This window comes from Amyelois transitella, chromosome 11, assembly GCF_032362555.1.
Source record: "Amyelois transitella isolate CPQ chromosome 11, ilAmyTran1.1, whole genome shotgun sequence".
NCBI lineage: Eukaryota > Metazoa > Arthropoda > Insecta > Lepidoptera > Pyralidae > Amyelois > Amyelois transitella.
Window position 1 is genome coordinate 4,118,304 of NC_083514.1, and position 18,342 is coordinate 4,136,645.

Consider the following 18,342-nt stretch of genomic DNA (forward strand, 5'->3'; position numbering starts at 1 on the left):
AACTACTGGACTGATTTTCTCAAAATTTCAAATCTGGGAGACAGGCATAATGGTATGTATGTATATAGATTGGACTATGGAATAGACAGGAATTATAAAAATTGGAAGAGACTTTTGCTGACAAGCAAACAGATTTATCAAAAGAATACATGCAAAGTAGATACTGAAGTTTGAAGAATTGGAATGATAATCTAAATAAAGGCTTATACATTTATAATATCATAAATATTCCTCAATCATATATAAATATTTTTTATGTGATTATAACTTCATCATATTACTATTATTTTATATTTCATCATATTACTTTATAATTTCGTCCCAAAGCTTAACATGGTCTTTCAAACTTCTAAGAGACTGTTTACACATTATACATAGGAATAGAATAGAATCTTTATTTGCTTAAATATAAAGATTCTAAAAAGTGTAGAATAAAATATATTTCCTCCTGATCAGCCATTAATTATAGCATTATTATAAAATTACACTTAAGTCAAATTAGGTACGTATTTCTACCTTTTGTCTCCTAAAAGTTTATCATTTACAACTATTTCATTTAATGTGTTGTAAATAAACGAGATTTGTTTTACTATGTGTAAGTTTTAACAAAATGACACAAACAACCTTGACAACATCAAAGATGAACAACTCTTAAATTACTCTTATTTTTCTGAAAAGCAACCAACAACCAAGGAGTGCAGCAATTTCTAGATTATAAATGCAACAGCCAAAAACACTTTGCCAACTCTTTACAAAACAAATTAATCAGTTACATGCTGCACCATGTGAGTGCACTTTGAAGTGAACAATGTCAAGATTACAGAAAGAATAAGTGTCATGTCATCAAAAAAGCTTAGGAAATGAAACACCAAACATAACTTTCCAAATTATTTATTAAATCATTTTATACACTTGTATGTCCTCTAACATTGTGATATAACTGCAGACTCTGTTTTGATTTCTAGGTTTTCAGTAGGTTGGCTATCAGTCTTGGAATCTGTACTGAAAGCACTCAAATCTCGCATCATAGAGTAAGCATCTTCCCCATCAGCATAGTACTTAGGTTCAATCTCAAGGATTTTAAAGCCGAGGGAATTTGTGTAAAGATTGAGTGCAGCTCTGTTGCTTTTCCTTACATGCAGGGAGACATATTTAGCCTATAAAAAAAGTTAACCGTTGTTAAAAGTAAAATTCTCTTCTAATATTTGGTTAAATTCTTTCTTTTTTTTTCTATTTATTAAAGAGCTTAATGTGTGACTATGCCAGCCTCATAGAGAACTTCAAAGTGGAGTTTTGTGATTGTTCTGGAAAGCTGTGATGTTGGAAAAAGATTGCAAATAAAATTTACATACATACATATAATCACATCTATATCCCTTGCGGGGTAGACAGAGCCAAGTCTTGTAAAGATTGATAGGCCACGTTCAGCTATTTGGCTTTAAGATAGAATTGAAATAGTAACAGGTTGCTAGCCCATCGCCTAAAAAAGAATCCCAAGTATGTAAGCCTATCCCTTAGTCGCCTTTTACGACATCCATGGGAAAGAGTGGTCCCATTCTTTTTTGTATTGGTGCCGGGAACCACACGGCAAATAAAATTTCATTGATGTATATGAACAAACAAACTTAATTTTGAATCCTGACATTTATATAAATGCGAAAGTAAGTTTGTTTGTTACCTCTGCATGTTTTATCTAAAGAACTAATGTTCTTGAAATCTTTCATAATATTTATAAAGGAGTCTGGAAAAGTACCTACATAGTTTACAATTCATCTTGGTAAATCCTAGTTACCGTGGTATTAGCAAAAAACCTGTTTTCTTTTTAAGTGGCACTATATTCGCGCGGGCGAAGATATGGGTAAAAGGTAGTATATATTATTTTTTGCTAAGCTGTTCACAGCTTCAGTACCATGAATTTAAAATACACTTCCTAAGAAACTATTTCATTTTAAAAAATAATGACCTGGAAGCATTCCACCATAGCAAGTGAAGCTTGGTTCATAAGTTTTTGTGCCAGCCCCAAGCGGCGATGAGAGCGCTTCACTGCTAGAGAAGTAATGTGCCCGTGACGGTTGTCCTCACCATCTTCCTCCATTTTAGCCAATACATAACCTGCAAACAAGGAAAACAAATTTTTAGTAGTAAATTATCCAGACTAATTGTGAAAATGTGTTTGTGTGTCACATCAAAATCACTGAACTAATCTCCGCAAAATAATGTATACATAGAATATGGACAGACATAACATGCCTCATGCCATACTATGTGAATGAAAAATTTCATGGAAATTAGTTCAGTGGTTTTCAATTTATAATAATAGTATGGATGATTAAGCAGTTTATGTATTATCTATCTATTGATACTATTAACTAACTACCTATGCTGAAAATATGATTTTTTACATACCTACAATATGACCTTTCTCATCTTCAGCCACATAGCTGAGTTGAGGCCAAGAGAGCCCATGGTAGAAATAATATTTCATCTGATAATTTTCGGGCAAGCAAAGCAAATTGCAATGCTGCATGTTCATCAAGTCACTTGGCCGTGCACACCTTATGTTCATTTTGATCTGTGGAAATAATAAATAAATATTAACTACAAATATAATAAGACAGAAGTTGTTGTGAAATGTTTTATTCTTCATAATCATAATAACCAATATAAACATTCCATATTATTTTAAAATTGTGATGTCTAACAGGGTTCATATTGTACCTACCAATGAGCAGTAAGTTTAGAGTGAGTCAACTGATGTACTATATGATCCAGGTAAGACACAGGTGACATAAGGCCCAAAGTAAGGACCAGATTTGTGTTATGGGATGGATACTAATACTTAAGTAGGTATGATTCATTCATTTTCTTGTCATAGATATGGATTATCTTAAAAATTTATTTTCAACATTAACATGAAGGTGTTAAGATTGTTTATGTATTTACTTAAAGACTACTTATAGTGTTTCTGATTTGCTATAGCTTCCCACAAATTAAGGAGCTGTTATTTAATTTTCCACTTACTTGTGTGTACTTGTTACACTTTACTTTAATCCCTTCTTGATTTCTTGGTTCTACTTGGCTGTCTTGTTTCTGATGCGGGTGGGGTATCTGACATCCCACCCAAGAGCTCACGAACAAAACGGAATTTAGATAAGCAAAGCTTCCAAAATATGTACCAACCTAGAACAAAGAAAGCATAATGAACAGATACTATACTGCTTTGTTGTTCATTGATGTATCAAACGTATTTGCAGATAACGGTTAGTAATTACCAGCGAAATGGACTACTTACAAAACAACACAAACAGTACAACTACAATAACACTACCTATTACTGTAAAAAAAGCTAATATTACTTCCTTCATGTCTCACTACACATATGTTAATAGGTAATACTCATATACACACGAAATAAATGCATTCACTTTACCAGAACACAATAATTATCTTTATAACTAACAGTCGAACTATATAAGTCACAATACACCTCTACCCGGAGAGTACGAACTACGAATGTTTACAACGCGTGTTATTTACAGCGCCATTTTGTTTGATTTTTTTAATCACATATTTAACATGTGTTTATAAAAATCTTGTATCAATTAACTTCTACATCAAAAACATATTTAAAGTACTAATAAATTACGTACATTGGCTTCAGTTCAGATATTCTATGCAAGAAATTCTTCACAATAAAAAGAAAAATACCTATCAAGATACGTAACTTTATAACCCCAATTTTTTGACATTTGACAGACGGTTGACAGCGCTGTTGACGGACGACTTTTGTTCATCTTTTTCTTTGTTTTTAATTAGAACAGCAGCAAGAAATGACTGGCAATCGAAGCTGTGCGATAAATATGGTATGTACACTCGCAAAGTGGTCTGTAAGCATGTATGTTAAACAAACTGACAAGCCTATTAGGACAAATGTGATGTTTTATCCAAACGATTATTTCACAGATAATCTAATGAACTATCGATAGTCTATCGATACTGACTATCCATCGACAACACAAGTGGCAATACTGATTTACAGAAAAAAAACGAACAAATTACAAAACAAACATAAAACCTATCTCTATTTAGTTTAGTTTGCGTACAAAACTTAAAAAAGAAACAACATAACACTAAATTAAGAAAATAATAAGAAATCAACCGAATCAATCACAGGGTGAAGAAAAATTTCATGAATTGGAGTCAAACAAATCTTTTAACTCGAAACACGCAAAGTCTGACTTCTCAAATCTAGTAAAAAAACGAGAATTTTAATAACAGAATAGAAAGGAAACGTTGAAAATACTAATTATGAAACCCACAAGAAGCTTTGCAAAGCCTTTCATTCCTATTCAATTGTGAAAATCGAACTATTCTTCCTTTCTCTGGTTATTTCACAAACCAATTTATTTTTATACAGACAGGACAGCATTGTGTATCATGGAAGAAGATGAAGAAATGACTAATGTGAAACCGTAAGTTTCAATTTCTTAAATCGCAGCCACATTTGCACCTATTAGATATTAAGCTTTATTAATTCAAAAGTAGAATAAATGGGTATCTCTTCGATAGGTATGTAACATAATTGTCTTCATCATCACCTACTATCAGGTAAGATAGAAGACAAATGACTAATTTAATATTAAATATAAAAAACCAAGAGCTCTGTTCTCAGTGGGATATTAGACTTCTATTTTGATGTGTCATTCAGTGGACTGGACTGTTGAGTGAAAAAACAATATTAACATAAATTGCATTTTTCCAGCCGATATAGAAGTCCTGTGTTTAACAAAGAAGAAGTGAAAGTGCTTCTAGACCTAATTGAGAAGTACAAAGCGGTAATTCTGAATAAATCAAGTAACAACATTGCAAATAAAGCAAAAGATCGAATTTGGGAAAAAATTGCTACAGAGTTTAACACTCGTGGATTTGAGATTATGAGAACTAGTGATGTACTAAGAAGAAAATGGACCAATCTTGCTAGTAGTACAAGAAAGCAGACTAAAAACTTGCTCGATGTGAATCAAGATGATGAGTTTAATAGCCAAATGTTTAGCATTCTCTTTGGCAATAATAATAAAAATGAGGATATCACACATTCTGATTTCGAAGAGGATTCAAGAGGTAAACCAAAACTTAATCAGTAGAATTAACACCTATTACTTATTATTGTGATAGAACCTAGTGAAGTCGCCACAACTGATAAAGATTATATTTCAGAAAGAGAACATCAAGATAATGACAATAGCAGCATTGATAAAGAGCCTGAAGAAGCCCTTGGTAAGTTACAAAAAACAATTAGTAGGTATTATTGAGTTAATGTCTTACACTATCTCATAACTTACTTTGGGGCTAGCTATTGTTGTTATCAGTTCATCATCGATTCATCCATATTTGTCATATTCATCCATATTTGTCATATGTATTTTAATTATAATTGCTTAATAGAATATTTGACAAAGTTCTAAAAACTATCTTGGGGTATTTATTTGTTTATAAGGAGCCCTAAAAAAATACTTTTCTGTCTTTATTTTAGCTAATTTATTAAAAAATCGAAATAGAAAATACAATATTAAAATATGCCGCTAAAACGCGACTTTCACAATATGGCGACGACGGCATGCAGTGACGTAGATTTCGCATAAATATCATACAGAGCTTGTTGATGTTGCGAATAGTTTTGATTTTATCTTGTTTTATTTAACTTGTGCCACGTCATATGTGTGAAAATTATTAAAATGAGTTCCTATAAATGTTGTGCAGTGCCTCAATGCACTAATACAACAATAAAATCTCCTACGAAACGGTTTTTTTCTATCCCAATGGATTTGAATATTCGCAAGAAGTGTCCGTCATAGACTCCAATAGCAACTATTGGTTGAGCGCGTCATTTTCTAACTATGATTGGCTGATGGTGTGCGTGATGTGAGTGAAGTCGCCACAACTGAAAAAGATTATATTTCAGATAAAGAACATCAAGATGATGACAATAACAGCATTGATAAAGAGCCTGAAGAATCCATTGGTAAGTTAAAAAAAGACAACAAATAATAGGTACCTATAGTTGAGTTTATATCTTGCACTTTCTCAAAACTTACTTTGGGACTAGCTATTGTTATTATCAGTTCATGTTGATTCATCCATATCTGTCATATGTATATTTATTATCATTACTTGAATAAAATAAATAATTTAATATAATGAAGTTCTAGACTTATGTTAAAGGATACTAACTCAATGATACTTACGTCTCATTGAGTTAGTATCTTTTTTTGATCCTATTCATCTTTTTTGATGATGACGATCATCATCACCATTTGAATCTCACTTCCATCATTAAGCCATACATTAAGCTAAATATGGATTTTCATTCTTTTCAAAACTGTTGGCTCTGTCTACCGCTTAAGAGACAAAAACGTGATTATATGTGTGTATGTTACTTGATGATAGGTCACTACCACTTCACAAGTTTAGGCAGACCTTCATAACTTTGTAACAACAAAATTACTAAATGAAATTTAAAATTACTTAATGAATGATTTTGTTTCAAGATAGTTTTTAATCTTAGAAAACATGTTTAATTTTTTCACATAACACAGAAATTAATTTTAATTAGTGGCCCGCCATGACTTCTGATGTGATTCAAATAAATTTACTATATTATGTATATTTTAAATATTATGTGTGAGGTTTACTGGCAATGCAAATAATAATTTCATGTTATGTTTATGTTTTCAGAAAAGGTTCTTGATATCAATACCAGGTAAATATTTTTATTTTATAAAATCTTTTGTTAAACCAAATACATAATTATTAAATGCAATGACCATTTTTTGTTCATCAGTTCATGTATCAGAATCAACCCTGTAATAAATAAGGATATTTTTATATACATGTGTATGAATTAATTAATTAATGTATAAATTCATTGTCCACAGAAATAGATCTTCTAATTTCTCATCACAAGAGATCAAAATACTACTGCAATGTGTGAAAGCTGAAAGGAAATATGTTTTCTTCAAGGGCTGCACAAAAAAAGATATTCAGATGAAGAATCTTGCATGGTCCAGGGTAAGTGTTTTAAAAAAGTTTTAGCAGGCCATCAAGATTTTAAGCAAGTTGTCTTTTTTGATAACTTTTCAATTAAATCTAAAGCAAAAACAATTATACTTCTATTTCAGATCACAGAAGAGTTCAATAAAAGGAGTCCTCATAAAAGAAGCAGAAAGAATTTACATACAAAATTCTTTAATATGAGGAGGAGTTCTAGTAAGAATGCGACGAAACATTTCAAAGAAACGCAACATGTCAAAATATTAAATGAAGATATAAGTGCTGTTCCAGTGAGTAGTAATCCCATTAAAAAAACGAAGACTCGCAACGCAAGTTTTCTACCGTAAAAAGTTGCAAGATCAATGTAATTGGAAGTCGTTATTTATTTATTCAGTCTACTTAGGCTCAATTCACACTGGGATGGATGCACTGGAGCGAGAGGGTGGGAGGCAGGATATATCCAGCGGCCGCTCGCGCTGGTTGACATTGAAACTGCTCTGTGCTGCGCTTCCATCTCGGTGTGAATTGCGCCTTAAGGGACCTTCTGTCTTAAGTTGTTACCTACTTGGCTAACCTGACAACATCCTGTAGTGATCCATTTAATTCCGGACTGAGTTGAAGTGACTGAAATTTTAATAAATTACTGTTTTTCAGCGAATAAAACGCGAGCCATCATTTGAAGAGGAAATTGATTCAGATCCCATGAATAATGCTGATAGTGATGATAATTTTGAGAATAAAGACTTTGAAAAGATGGACATTGGCCATAAAGTTGACTCGGATCCACTTAGCACTGTATTAATTGGCAGTGATTCTGGGCTAGGTAATATGCTTATCTTGTTATAATTGTGGTTTCCGGAACTTATGAATAGAACTCCATATCTTTGCCATAGAAAAAGGCGACTAAGGATAGGGATAGGCTTACAAACATGGAATTCCTCTTTTAGGCGATGGGCTAACCATCTGTCACTATTTGAATTTCAATTTCATCATAGTTGTACATGGCCTTTCAGTCTTTTTAATATTATATAAGTACTTTAAATTTATTAAAAAATTTTGATTCTCCTTTAGGTTTAGCAATATATCAATTTTCTAACTAAGCTTCATCTTAAATCAATTTTTTTTTGACGAAACATGTGAATGCTAGAATGATGAATTTTTTAAAGAAGCCTGTTGCTGATATGTTCTAATTAGATTAATCAAAATATATATTTCTAAAAAATTATATAATCAATACTTATATAATCCTTAAATCTCCATCTACCTACCAGTTGAGACCTACACTGCACATAAACGAATTTCAGAAAACTTTGATTTGAACTATATTTCAGGCTCATCAATTAATATCGACGCATACAACCCTTTCGAGAACAAAGATGTGGTGAAATTGAAAATGGAACTGTTGAGTCACAAAATCGAGAACGCCAAAGTAAGTTTGTTTGTTTTCAAATACGTTATTGTACAAAACAAATTTGTAGAAGTGCATAGTATAACAAAAACATTTTCATACTATGCACAAGGGAGGATTTATTCCTAGGGCGGATATCTTCCAGTAATTAAGAATTGATGAAAAGATGCAAAGGTCACATTAAACATCGTACCAAAAATGCTTACTAGTAGAACTACATACTGGGTATTCCCAATAAACTTGCCGATAGTAGGACTATGCTTTTGTTGCTTTTTCCCATAACTTTAAGTATAGTACCCATTTGCCTACTTGTTGGGAAACAGGCGTTATCATTTTATGTGTGTATAATATTTTGTTATATATTTTCATACATGCTTTATATTTTTCCTTCTCTTCAGTTGAAAAGGAAAATAATAGAAAATGCGATCGAAGACGAAGCTAAAGCTCGCGAAACTAACGCAATAGAGAGGGCGCTGCGGTTGCGCTCCGCGAGGCTACAAACTATCGCGGCCGAAACGCAACTAGGCGCTGACCACCCCGCTTTGGAATACACTGCAGAGGAAATCCGGGCGCAATCCTACCTTAAAAAGTATCATACTTGAAGATATTGAAAGTGAAATGCAGTAGGTATATTTGATGCATCTGACGTGCGAAACTCTGTTACTACGGTTCGAAGCGTCGAACGAAAATTGATAGATATGCAAATGTTATTCCACGTCTACAGTTATTGTAAGAATTTAATTGAATAAGGAATCGTAGCTCAAATGAAAAAGAGCTGATGCCCGACAACAACAGAGTAAGATTTTCTTTTGAATTTTCAAAATGAAATTAAGAAATAAATGTTAAACAAGTATTAAACTTATCTATGTAGCGGGAGCGATGATCGGGGTCGACCACAAAGGGAAGATCTTCCGCCAGGCTAGGTGTTATGCCTGGGGAAACGCGCGACAGACGATGTTGTATAATATGCTCCAATCTGTGAAATCTTCGTTTAAGTTTTTTGATTCCCTATATCTTCTATATATTATATCCCCTATATATATTATACCTTCTTACCGACTCCAAGTACACAGTCCTCCCAACTTAAAAGTAATAAGCATTTAATGAATGTGATATTATAATTATTATAATGTGGCAGAACTATAGAAAAGATTTTAGTTTTTTACCTTCAAAAGGAATAAAATGAAAATAATACACTAGGATTAGATACGAAAATTTGTATATTTTAATTGATTGCGCTTTTACAAGATGATTAAATTACATTTCAATATTAAAATTAATATTTTTAATATGCATTTGTACAATTCATCTATACCTAACTAAACTACAACATCTACGAATATATTATATTACACATCGCTATTGTACAACATGCTTTTTACATTGATATCATACTACATCTACCTAACTAGTTTAAAATACATTAAATAGGTACGTACATACATACATAGTAATGGTAAGCCACAAATTAGATGATGTCATAAATATTGGTAATTGAGCACACATTGCTATAAGTCTGAGGGGCTACTAACGTTGATAAAGTAAAATGTATTTATTATCTTACATTCCTGTCTTTTCAATAAAGAAGTCCATTTCTTTAAGTACTGTAATAAGTCTTGATACCTACGTCTTTTTATATAAAACTTGGTTAATAGTAAAAGTAACTCATTATGGAATTCCTTCAGTTTTTAAGGACAATTTGGCATTTCTTTCGTCTTAATCTGATTTTAATGCATATCAAATCAACGTTGTATAGCCCCGTTGGTCAGTCATGTTTGTGTTGCTAATAAAAAAAATAACTCAGTAAATGCCACGGGCAATGTCTTGAAACGTACTGGCACTTATTTTTCGATGAATTAAGTCACATTTTTACGAACGAGAGCAACACATTAAGCTAAAAAAAGTTGTTTATCAATTTATATTCTCCATATGCAATTAGGAACCTTGAAATTGCGACATAAGGTTAATTTTTTGGTGTCTTATATGGCTACCACTGCCGTATAATTAATACTTAAAACAGTAAAGGCTCAATGTGTTTGAATGTACCCTTATATTTGTGAATGATGATGTACTTATTTTATTCAATTCAACTACTTAGCGATTTTTACAGAAATAATTAAATCGCTATTTTATAGGTACATTTTAACACTTAATGAAATGTGGTATTTTTTGTTCTAGTTCGAATTTGATTACATATTTATGTAAACTTTATTTTAATAACATAAAGTTTTGCAAGTTTTATTTGCAAATATGCAATGTATAAAAAAGTAGGCATAGAGGAAATGAAATAAAACAGGACTAATAAATATTGTCGCATTAAACATAAACCGTCTGTCTAACAATTTATACTGTTTAAATTAATTAGCTCAGCCAACAGATGGCTCTAACAATAAGAAGACATTGATTTTGTATAAACTTATGTTACATGAATACACACTACTAAAGGCGTGTAAAACGCACTTAGTCACTAAGTACAATATAAAATTGTTAAATTTATAAAGCGGTTAAAATCCATATTAAGTTCAAATGGCCACGTGTAAGAAAGTTGATCGAAAATTTCGATTACTAGCTTCTTTATACTTTTAGAGATAACTTCAAGAATATATATAATTCATCAATTGTGTATGTATCTTTCACAATCCCATGGAAATTTCCCTTTAACAGTTTGCTGTCGCGATTTTTTAATTTGTGATAAAGCCACCGAATTCACTATTACGTCCATACGCTGCCATTTTCACTTAGCCTAATAGTTTTTGTACTTACGAATGGTTCTCTTATATCGTTGTAAACTAGCCACGACTAAACTGTCGCGTAAAATCCACATTTACTACAAATATAATAAACGACACTGTTGCAAAATTGTAAAAAACTGGACGGACAACTCAACTCACTACAGCAAATGAGCATCCAATCAAAAACTCACTTTACAGTATAACCACTTTATAAGGTAAACCGACCGCAGTAGTCTTAATTTTCGAATGGCGCGAAAATATTTGGGCGTTTGCGCTTATCAAAACGCGCCATTGGAACCCGCGAACTCAATTGTCCGTTATTGTACTACTTTTATGAGCGAGATGCAAGAGACATTTTGTTTTTGGTTTTTAAGTTTAATGTACCTACTTCTAATAAGGTCGTTATTTTATTGGGGTTTCATTCGTTTTGATTTGGCGGTAGGTTGCACTATTCTGTGCCGTCGAATATTGCCAAGGCGACTTACAAAAGTGGTAATACTGTACAAGTATGTAAACTTCGTTCAAAGAAAACTAATGGCAGCCTTCGTTAGTAAGTATATTAATGTCTAATAGAAACTTGGTTATCGTCTTAATCGGCAGTCTACGTTGTGTCACATAAAGATATCTTTGGTAATACAGTGCTAAAAGCACGACCATTGCTCATGGTATAGGAAGACACTCCTGGCTTCCATTATTATTAACGCCTGCGTTTTGGAATCTTTGTCCTGCAGGGTTGACCAATGCACTCACCCTCTTGACCTAAAATTAATAGTTTTTTTTCCCAACGTAGGTATTCAATGTTTTTCTTTTGTACGTCGGGCGCTCAACTTAATTCTGTCAATATCACTCGGCGCGTTTCTATTTGTTTGAAGCCCTAGTTGAGTTTAACTCAACGCAGCCATAGATCGCACTTGATTCTTATTCTAAAGCAATCTAGGACTATTTCGCTCTTTACTTGCACTTTTCTGAAATAATCACATCGCGTTTGTCTCTAAGGCTATTTTTATATCTGCAGAGTCGCCAATGACGGAATGCTGGGATTATTGTGTGGTGTGAGGGGCGTCAATGGAGTAGTGGCAGTGGAAGGGGGGACTGTTGTGGCGGGGGTGAGAGGGGAGGCGACGGGCGCGGGGGGAGGGTCCGCAGCTCGCACTAACACCCTTCTTAACTCTTGCGCTCTGGCGGCTAACGTTCTTGCAGCGTCGGCCATTTCCGCGACTGCGCTTGCGCAAGGGAACTGTTGCGCGGCGGATTTCGTCTTCGCTACGGTTGTAGCTAATGCGTCGGAGAGTGCATCTGAACATCTTAGCGCTCTTGCTTTTAAGCCTGCGTGGTGGGCGCTCCTGTTGAAAAAAAACAAGTGATATGAGTAGGTACATCTATGAATGATGGATGGAAGAGATTTTAAACAGAATATTTAATGAAAAGTCAGAACACATTCCTTAAATCTGGAAATGTTGATCCAGTTTGCACAACTGCACTACTACATATATCTAGATGAGGAATGAAAAAAAGTCAAACTAATGTAATGAGGCTTTCAAGATATTCGTTTTTCTGATAGCAGTTTCGATTGAATCACTGATCAAAATTAAGAAGAAATACAACATAGGTACCTATGCACAGTGTCCCCAACGTGAACTATCCGATGCGCACTCAACACCACGAACTTTCCATGAGCCAGGAACACGTCTGGAGGCTGGCCCATTTCTATGGTCCGTAGGAACGCCTCTACAGCGGTCGCCAAGTGCGCGCCGTACGTCGCTGTCTGCGCTGCGTAGAACGCCGCTAGTTGACGATCGTCCGGCGGCAATCGCGTCGCGGCTGCGACAGCGCTCACCTTAATATTAACAAAGGATGGTATTGTTACTTCATATCACACCTTAACTAAAGTATTTTAATCGTGAGTACCATTCTACCTACTATTGCTGCAATTGCTAATGACTTAATAGAATGGAATTTGCAACATCCTCATACATACATCCATGTGCTTTATGGAATTCTATGAAAATTATGCAATCATACGGCACTATGATAATTCTAGCAAGATCGCCAGACATGGCAGCCTATGTCATTCTGGCAGGGTCATAATAAGTATATCTAAAAGCCGCCCAAACGACAATTACTATTGATTTCCGAAAGGTTGACAATATGGCAAGGAAGGTTACCTCTCCAGCATGGTCCGCATCCCGTACAAGCGCATCAAAGGAAGCCCTGAGTTTGTCGGGCAACGCGGCCCGGATCTCCGCATTCCGTCGGCCTACTGCTGTGCGCGACTCTAACCGCACGTAGTCGTACTCCTCCGTCCATTCGTGCTCAGGAACGGTTGCTGATCGTCTGCAATTAAATGAAAGCTTATCTTAGACTTTAGTAGGTGGTAGGATTTTGCGTAATTACCCAACTTACCCACTGAACAGTGGTCTTGACTGAAACCTGAACCTAGTGATTTACATCTTCGTCATACTTCATAAGAGGATGATGAAGAAGTCCTTATATCTTAGGCTTCAAGGATCCATTATTACCCATAAAACTTTGCTTCCTTACCTGAATAGTAGCGACGCATTTCCATTGATAAACGATGCTGCTCTCCTAACGTCTTCTGTAAGGGACCTGGCACACGCGACCAACTGGTCCAACGCATCCAAAGTCCCATCTGTGGGTTCTCTATCCCTTTCTAGCCGGTCTGGCGCCCAGTCCCCTGCGTCCAGAGCGCTGGTGGCCTCGTGTGTTATTCGCTCTGCGTCTTTTAAAGCCTTAACCAACGGCCTTAGTTTGACTGCGATACCTGAGGATTGAGAAAATGAATTATCTTTATGTGACCACGTCATACTACAAGGATACTACTACGGTAAACTCGTTTTCCTGTCTACAGCAAAAATGAATTTTATATATAAAATATATGTATGTAGCTATAGCTCATACGAACTTCTTTTCATGTTTACCTTTGTCTTGTGCATCGTGCGCATTAGCGAGCGTAGCGTCAGCAAACACAGCCAGGTCGTGCAGCGCCGCTCGTAGCCTGGCGCCCGCCACGCGGACGTCCAACACCCGCGGCCGGAGCGCGCCTCGCCGCCGCCAGCCCGGAGTCACGTACGATAGCAAGCGCGATACTGCTGCTGACGCTTCCTCCTGGTTGAACAGATCTTTTTTCAGTAAAAGAAATATAAGAAGGTCTTCAGGATAAAACATTCCGCTTTCATGACTACACAAGGTGTACTGCATTGTCAGCCTTTGCAGACTAGGGGGTTAATAACTAAATAACTGGAAAACTAAAGGGACAGTGTACTATAGAAAAGTAAAGGTGCGCTGTTGAGGGCATAAAGCGAGAGAAACAGATTCCTGCCATGGCCAGGGTCGTATAACCGGAAGGTTGGTGGAGGAACAGTTCTTTGTCAGTCCTGTACTTGCAAAAAAGGGCAGGAAACGCGCTCGTTGACCTTTCCCGTTTGGTCCTTTGCCTGCCTGACACCGAAGCCCCTTCAAGTAAATATTGATCCCAAAGGGGCTTGCGGCTTGCCTATTGGTGAACAATTAGTTAGTGCTTTTGTCGTTCAGTCACTTAGACGATATTAGGGATTGATGGAGTGGTTTTATCCTATACCTATTGATGACAATTTAAACTTAAATACCTGTAATCTTTCCAATGCTTCCAATGCTGCATCACACGGCAAGGGTAGCGCTCTCGACCTCGGCACGTCATAAGTACTCGAAGCCGAGGCGGCTGAATGTGCAGAGCTTCCAGAGTTAGCTGATGCACTTGATGTGGCCGAGGTTAGGGAGCCGGTGCCACTACAAGCGGAGTCCGCGCTGGCAGGCCTTGGAGCCCTGGGTGCGTCGTACCAGTCCGCCACGGGAACTGGCCGCGGACTGTCATATGTAGCGATGCGCTGCACTGGCATTGGAGCTCGGGGAACATCATACAGGGAACACTCTTCAATCTGCAAATAGGTTTACACGAATTGAGAACATTTTTTTTAAATCGGTTGAATATTGTTTTGCCTTATTATGCAGTTCTAGTCCACTTATGTACCTAAAATGATGCAGTCTGATGACAAGTAGGTTATCAGTTATCACCGATTAGATTTACATATTAACAGTATTATCAAAAATCACTTCCTTTCTATCTACGTTGATAACTAAGATCAAGCCGCACCTATTTTATTGCAATACAAGACGTAAGGGTACTGTATTTTATATAAATATCAACGATTATCACTAAACATACTGGTAGAATGTATTTATTGGAAACTTACTTTAGTAAAAGCCGGCGACTGCTGCGCCGGCATCGGCTGGTGCGCCACTGGTGCCGGCGCACGCGCACGCCGCCTCTGCATCGCGCTGCTCGCGTCGAACACACCTGCGACTACCCGTAATCGATTTCCCGGACATATTCCCTGTAAAACATAGAGAAGCTGTATAATAACTTTTTGTGAAAATGTATAAATTCCAATTGATTCTCTGGCACCCTATTCTGCAACTTTCAAAGTCTACAAAGAATTATTAAAAATCTATAAGTTAAGTAGATACTAAATTCTGCAAATGGGTGCAGCAGAGGATGCGAAATGATGATACTAAATACCTACTAATAACAGTTTAAATGAGAACCGTACCTGTGTTATGATTTTGTAAACAATGCGTTACGTGTGCAGCATACATCAATTATACCTACTGGAACAAATAAATGACGTCACTGGGATCGCATCGTACCATGTGCGTAATTCTTCCACGTTTGTTTTCTATGTAGGTACCTTCTTGTTGTTAATAATATACTGTCATCTAATAATACCTACCTATTTATTACAGTAGCAGTGCCAGCTGCTACTGTAATAAAGAGAAGAGTCTCGTGCAGATTACAGAAGTTACTCGAGGGAAATACCTAAACTTGAGATACTTCTTTTAGGCTATGAGCTAGCAACCAGTTACTATCTGAATCTCAATTCCATCATTTTGACATACAGCTGAACGAGACCTTAAAGTCTTTTTAAGACTTGGCACTCTCTACTCCGTAATGGATAAAGACCTGATTATATGTATTAATGGAACTTCGAACAAAAGTTACCTGTCTCCCTCTGAGAGAGCAAAGCCACCACCCCTCGCTGCCGCCCGTGTTCTGCTCTAGCACGGTGAGAAGGTCGCCGCGACGGAAGGCCAGCTCATCAGGCGACTCCGCTATGTTGTCGTATAATGCTCGCGCCATGCACTGCAACAAATTAATTTATAAATACACATTTAGCGGGAGTGGAAGTTTGAGTTTAACCGCCACGAAGGAAAGATTTTCCGCCAGACTAGGTGTTTTGCCTTGGGAACGCGGCTCCATCGATGTTGTATCGGAGGTTGTATATATGCTCCAATCCGTGAAATCTTTGCGCGATTTAGACTCTTCACTGATATTGACTGATACCGCCGCGTGATTGACTGTTGGGACTTGTGGCGAAGAAATATCACCACAGTAATAAATTTTTGCAATTGTATGGTATGGTATGGTTTTACTTTGCATGAAATCATGTTTCTCTTAAACACATCATTTGCCTTTTAAATTAGGTAAATTCTATTCCCGTGGTGGGCTGTCTTTAGGGGCTATCTGGTAATTTTTCTTTTTTTCCTCCAAATTGGTACGCGGGTTACGTTAAGACCATCGAGTTATGACGACGACATCAACTGATCAATTTCGATCGAGCAGTAGGACCTACAAATTTTTGATGTTTTTTTATGTTTGTTTGTTACTACTTAATGCTAAGTAACGTAAACGTAAGTAGGTAGGCACCTAACTACTCTATGTCAACAGTCTTTTCAAGATATACCTACCTTTTTAAGCCGTTTATTGTTATTTAAATGAGACCTATTACCATGCAACCTTGTAGATTGATAGGGGAACAGTGTTATTAATGTGGTAGTAGAATTCGACACCCTAGCGCCCACATTAGGCGTGTGTGCCGCACAGCTGCATTTAATGCAACCCAAATCGGCCGATAATGACGGATTGCATTGTGCAATACGCAGAACATTGACACAGAGCATTGAAAAATAGCCCCGCCCCGGTTCTTAACTTTGTTCTAGTACAGTGGGCCACATTAAAATAGTACTTTCGAATTGTACACGTGGTATTAAAGGTGGTTTGACTCATATACTCACTGCTATTATATACATTCAGTCAGAAAAGTATCGGGAATGGATTATTTATTTATGGTTCCAAATTCAAATTTTTGTTTTTTTTGTTGTTGTTAGATTGGCACAACTGTTTTCCATTTTGGCGCGGAGTTTGAGTTGCATCTGTTGTTTACATTAAATACAGTGCAATTTTTAGTTATATCATATCTAGTGTGTATTGCTAATTTCATAATGGATAAAAACATCGAACAAAGAGTTTGTCTTAAATTTTGCATTGCCAATGGAATATCGTGTTCGGAGTCACTGAAAATGTTACAGAAGGCTTACGGTGAATCGACTTTATCAAAAACTCGTGCTTATGAGTGGTACAAAGCGTTCAAAAGCGGTCGAGATGTGATGGAAGATTTGCCTCGCTCTGGTAGGCCATCAACGTCTGCAACTGAAGTTAACATCGCAAAAGTGAAGGAAATAGTGACTGAAAATCCTCATTCAACTTTGAGAGAGATAGCCACCGAACTTTCTGTATCTCACGAGTCGATCCGTACCATTTTAACTAATAATTTGGGTATGAAACATGTTGCCGCTCGGCTAGTCCCAAAAGACCAGAATTTTTTTCAAAAACTCAATCGCATGAGAGTCGCTGAGGACATGCTAGAACGAGTCAATTCCGACCCAACATTTTTGAAACGCATTGTTACTGGTGACGAGACGTGGGTTTACGAGTTTGACATGCAAACTAGTCAACAATCTTCGGAGTGGCGCCTTCCAACTGAACCGAAACCGAAAAAACCACGCCAAAGTCGTTCAAAAGTCAAAGTCATGTTGACTGTTTTCTTTGACTATCGCGGTGTTGTGCACTCGGAATTCTTGCCGGAAGGTCAAACGGTAAATAAGGAATATTATTTGAGTGTTATGCGGCGTTTAAGAGAGCAAATCCGACGAAAAAGGCCAGATTTGTGGAAAGAAAATTCTTGGATTTTGCACCATGATAATGCACCTTCGCACAAGGCCATCATTGTGAACGAATTTTTAACCAAACACTCAACA

The 18,342-nt window shown here is 36.2% G+C and overlaps 3 protein-coding genes across 6 annotated transcripts in view; 1 reads left to right on the plus strand and 2 right to left on the minus strand.

Annotated features, from left to right (window-relative positions):
- Positions 1-875: 875 nt before the first annotated feature.
- Positions 876-3,839, minus strand: LOC106134937 (N-alpha-acetyltransferase 11). Its single transcript, XM_060946742.1, has 5 exons — positions 3,726-3,839; positions 3,022-3,180; positions 2,407-2,572; positions 1,964-2,112; positions 876-1,157 (listed from the first exon to the last, which is right to left on the minus strand). Exons 1-5 carry the CDS (start codon positions 3,792-3,794, stop codon positions 924-926), a joined length of 777 nt encoding a protein of 258 aa, XP_060802725.1. The 5' UTR covers positions 3,795-3,839; the 3' UTR covers positions 876-923.
- On the plus strand, positions 3,180-9,869 carry LOC106134963 (uncharacterized). 4 transcript variants are annotated; one of them, XM_060946738.1, is made up of 11 exons: positions 3,180-3,863; positions 4,418-4,472; positions 4,763-5,121; positions 5,206-5,277; positions 5,951-6,022; positions 6,736-6,760; positions 6,936-7,068; positions 7,179-7,340; positions 7,705-7,873; positions 8,382-8,479; positions 8,857-9,869. In XM_060946738.1, the coding sequence occupies exons 2-11, from the start codon at positions 4,438-4,440 to the stop codon at positions 9,058-9,060; spliced, it is 1,329 nt and encodes a 442-aa protein (XP_060802721.1). In that variant the 5' UTR covers positions 3,180-3,863; positions 4,418-4,437; the 3' UTR covers positions 9,061-9,869. The 4 variants fall into 4 exon arrangements, with proteins under 4 accessions (XP_060802721.1, XP_060802723.1, XP_060802722.1 ...); XM_060946740.1 differs by lacking the exon at positions 3,180-3,863 and having other exon boundaries at positions 3,891-4,472; positions 5,963-6,022; XM_060946739.1 differs by lacking the exon at positions 3,180-3,863 and having other exon boundaries at positions 3,892-4,472; positions 5,218-5,277.
- Positions 9,870-10,333: 464 nt separating this feature from the next.
- LOC106135123 (breast cancer anti-estrogen resistance protein 1) overlaps positions 10,334-18,342 on the minus strand; it is a 62,885-nt gene continuing 54,876 nt past the window's right edge. The window contains exons 2-9 of the mRNA XM_060946737.1: positions 16,247-16,387; positions 15,441-15,581; positions 14,817-15,125; positions 14,130-14,316; positions 13,732-13,972; positions 13,356-13,524; positions 12,804-13,027; positions 10,334-12,533 (exon numbers count right to left, since the gene is read on the minus strand). Of these exons, the coding sequence (XP_060802720.1) occupies positions 12,194-12,533; positions 12,804-13,027; positions 13,356-13,524; positions 13,732-13,972; positions 14,130-14,316; positions 14,817-15,125; positions 15,441-15,581; positions 16,247-16,387 (1,752 nt within the window). The 3' untranslated portion in view covers positions 10,334-12,193. The remainder of the gene's footprint in view (positions 12,534-12,803; positions 13,028-13,355; positions 13,525-13,731; positions 13,973-14,129; positions 14,317-14,816; positions 15,126-15,440; positions 15,582-16,246; positions 16,388-18,342) is intronic.